The sequence below is a fragment of the Sinocyclocheilus rhinocerous genome, unplaced genomic scaffold (assembly GCF_001515625.1).
Source record: "Sinocyclocheilus rhinocerous isolate Xijiao unplaced genomic scaffold, SAMN03320098_v1.1 scaffold63, whole genome shotgun sequence".
NCBI lineage: Eukaryota > Metazoa > Chordata > Actinopteri > Cypriniformes > Cyprinidae > Sinocyclocheilus > Sinocyclocheilus rhinocerous.
In genome coordinates, this window is record NW_015659563.1 from 340792 (window position 1) to 344345 (window position 3554).

Consider the following 3554-nt stretch of genomic DNA (forward strand, 5'->3'; position numbering starts at 1 on the left):
GGTTATAGTACATTGAAGAATGATCATATGACTTTTTACATACGCCATGTGACCTGTAAATGCGAAAAAAACGTTTCCATTGCGAATTTTTCCTTTTTCGCATTGCCTGAAAAACCACCTCATTCGAGCGTAAAAGCGTTTTTTGCGATATATGGGCGTTTTTGCGAAATTTACGCGTTTCCATTAGGCGTATTTTCAATTCGCAATTTCAATTTGCGCAATTTGAAGGGTAATGGAAACGCACCTACTGTCATGTCATTCATGGGGAAGTCGTGGCCTAATGGTTAGAGAGTCGGACTTGTAACCCAAAGGTTGTGGGTTCGAGTCTCGTACCGGCAGGGATTGTAGGTGGGGGGAGTGAATGTACAGCGCTCTCTTCTACCTTCAATACCACGACTGAGATGCCCTTGAGCAAGGCACCGAACCCCCAACTGCTCCCCGGGCGCTGCAGCATAAATGGCTGCCCACTGCTCCGGGTGTGTGTTCACGGTGTGTGTGTTCACTGCTGTGTGTGTGTGCACTTTGGATGGGATAAATGCAGAGCACTAATTCTGAGTATGCGTCACCATACTTGGCCACATGTCACGTCACTTCAAACCTGTATGAGTTTTTTTTTTTCTTGTGCAGAACTGCTTCAGTTAAATTTCAGTTATTTGGAAAAAAATTATAAATTGAGTTATAAACCATTCAGTTATCAGCAATTTTCATTGTATAGATAAAAAATGTAAATTGACTACCTTTACTTCATCTAAAGTTATCTTTAAAGTTGCGATGAAATGGATGTAGTGACAGATCTTTTCTTCCGTATTGTAATGTACTGTATATCCGATTGAAACGCACTATTGAAAAAGAAAAGATAAAAAATATATGAATGCACTTTCCTCAAAAATGGATTTGAACGCAAGCTTGCAGTTGATCAAAGAAGCATGTAGAAGTTCAATAACTAGCATTTAGAAGATTGATCGGATGAATTTACATTTCATGTCGACTTTAAAAACGGTAATAGGCCTAATATAATGACATAAAATTAATATCTGTTATTTTATAAATTTATGCCTAAATTTTTAGTGTTTTATTTTTTGACAAAATACTGTAGAATTTTATTTAGCATTTATCAGTGTTTATCGTTTAATTAACATAATGAAAATAATTGATATTGGCCAGAATTTTAATATATCCATATTATATCCACGGTGTATCCATAGTATAACTATAAGTTCATCCACCTAGAAAAGTAGTTCCACTTCATGATTATTGAGATGACTTCAAGACTCAAATAATACAGTTTTGTACCAAAGAATTCGTATACGTGCTTTAACAGAAATACAAGCAATTTTATTTTTTTCCAAACTGACGGACAAGTCAAACTAATTTTCTGTGCTCCGAGAGGCTGTTGATAGGTGGTTTTGAACCCATGACATTACTTTAAGGGGTTTATTTTCTCTTTTGTTCTGCTCTGATTCCTCCTCAGAATGACCAGTCTACAAACTGTGTAAAGGTTATTGGTGGAGATGAATTATCTGCCCTTACTGGCAAAGTGAGTTTTGATTTGAGCTTTGCATATGCTTTTGTTCTGTTTTCTAGTTTTACTCTATTCAAAAGTTTAAGGTCTGTAAGAATGAATGGTTTTGAAAGAAGTCTCCTATGCTCACCAAGGCTGCATTTACTTGATATTACAATTTAAAATAACCGTTTTCTATGTGAATATATTGTAAAATATAATTTATTTCTGTGATGCAGTGCTGAATTTTCAGCATCAAGAGTCACATGATCTTCAGAAATCAGTATAATATAGCCGATATGCTGCTCAAGAAACATTTCTGATTATTATCAACGTTGAAAACACACATAAAACATATGCTTCATATTTTGTGCAAGCCATGATCGATTATTTTTCAGGATTCTTTGATGAAAGTTCAAAAGAACAGCATTTATTTGAAATAGAATCTAGTTGTGAAATTATAAACGTCTTCACTGTCATTTTTGATTGCATCCTTGCTGAATGAAAGTATTTATTTATTTAGAGAGAGAGAGGAAAAAAATCTGTACTGACCCCAAACTTTTGAACAGTAGTGTATATACTTTGGAGGCGTCTAATGTAATGTTTCTCTTCTCTCTTTTTCCTCCAGAATGTGCTCATAGTTGAGGTGAGGTTCATTTTTGAGTCAGTATACTTCCATGTCAGATGTGTGTTCACACCAGCATGTGTTAAATGTATGTAGTGTGCTGTGCAATGAAAATACAGATGATGTAAGCAAATTAAATCTCTTTTTGTACCTACAGGACATTGTAGAAACAGGCAGAACTATGGAAACACTGCTCAAACTATTAAATGAATGTCATCCTAAAATGGTGAAGGTTGTCAGGTAAGGCATGAACATCTTCGGGGAGAATAGTTTTTAAACAGCTGTGTAATAAGCACATTTAACATTTAGAGATATTTCTGTGAACATGTATGGTTAAATGGCCTTTTTTAGTATATATATATATATATATATATATATATATATATATCTCACAATATTTAATGTCATGTAATTTCAGTTTACTTGTGAAAAGGACACCCAGGAGCTCAGGATATCGTCCAGACTGTGAGTTCCTTCATGTTGCTCATCTTTGGATTTGATTGGATATTAAGAATATTTTGTGCTTAATCCGCATCACTTAGAGAAATCAAACACCCTGCATTTATGTAGTTGGATGTATTATTCATCTGTCTGTGTTCAGAGTAGTTATGCAATGCTTTTAGACAGAAAGCTGATAAGCTCTTTATATCCATCCGTCCGTCTATCCTCCAAGCACAAATGTGCTCTTGACTTGCACTCTAAAGCTGAGCGCCGAAGTGCTTCGAGTCCGTTATCAAGAGGATGGAGAATCATTTAGCTGTTTAGCAGTGACGCACTACCGAGGGCGGCCCAGTAATGTCCTCTACAGGGGACCATGAGCTCTGCTCGAATGCAAATAATAATGCAACCAACCACCAACAAAATATAAATACATTCACCATTAAAAATGTTACAATGAGATGAACCTGCTTTTGAATAGGATGAAACATCACATCATAACATCTTAATTCTATTATTGTATAATATATTTTTTCTAGTTAGATTTATAATAATATTGAATAATATATGATGTAATTAGTTATATGAAAAAAAATAATGTGCTTAATTTTCATGAAAATAATGGAAAAATTCTGGGATTTCTTTATGCAAAATATAACTACTAGTCATAAAATATGACTGACATTTCTTTGAGATTCAACTGAATTAGTTCATGCTGTGAAAAACTGATTGGAAATGTTCCCTGATATTTCCAATTAGCTGGTTATGATTATATAATTTTATTTTCAAAATACTTTTTTGGAATGTGCGTAATTGTCATGAAAATAATATTACATAATTATAACATCGAATAATGTATTATATAATTTATTATTTATTTTTAATCCTATTTTTTTGGAATATGCTTAATTATCATGAATAATGCAAACAGTTTTGGACTTTCTTCATGCAAAAACAAACATATATATATATATATGCCATTCAAATTTT

At 33.6% G+C, this 3554-nt stretch overlaps 1 protein-coding gene across 2 annotated transcripts in view; it reads left to right on the forward strand.

Moving 5' to 3' along the window:
* The window catches only part of hprt1l (hypoxanthine phosphoribosyltransferase 1, like), a 9632-nt gene that overhangs the window by 4002 nt on the left and 2076 nt on the right, over positions 1-3554 (forward strand). The window contains exons 4-7 of one of the 2 annotated variants that reach the window (XM_016532719.1): positions 1472-1537; positions 2130-2147; positions 2284-2366; positions 2545-2591. In XM_016532719.1, the coding sequence (XP_016388205.1) occupies positions 1472-1537; positions 2130-2147; positions 2284-2366; positions 2545-2591 (214 nt within the window). The remainder of the gene's footprint in view (positions 1-1471; positions 1538-2129; positions 2148-2283; positions 2367-2544; positions 2592-3554) is intronic. The other variant, XM_016532720.1, reaches the window with a different exon arrangement.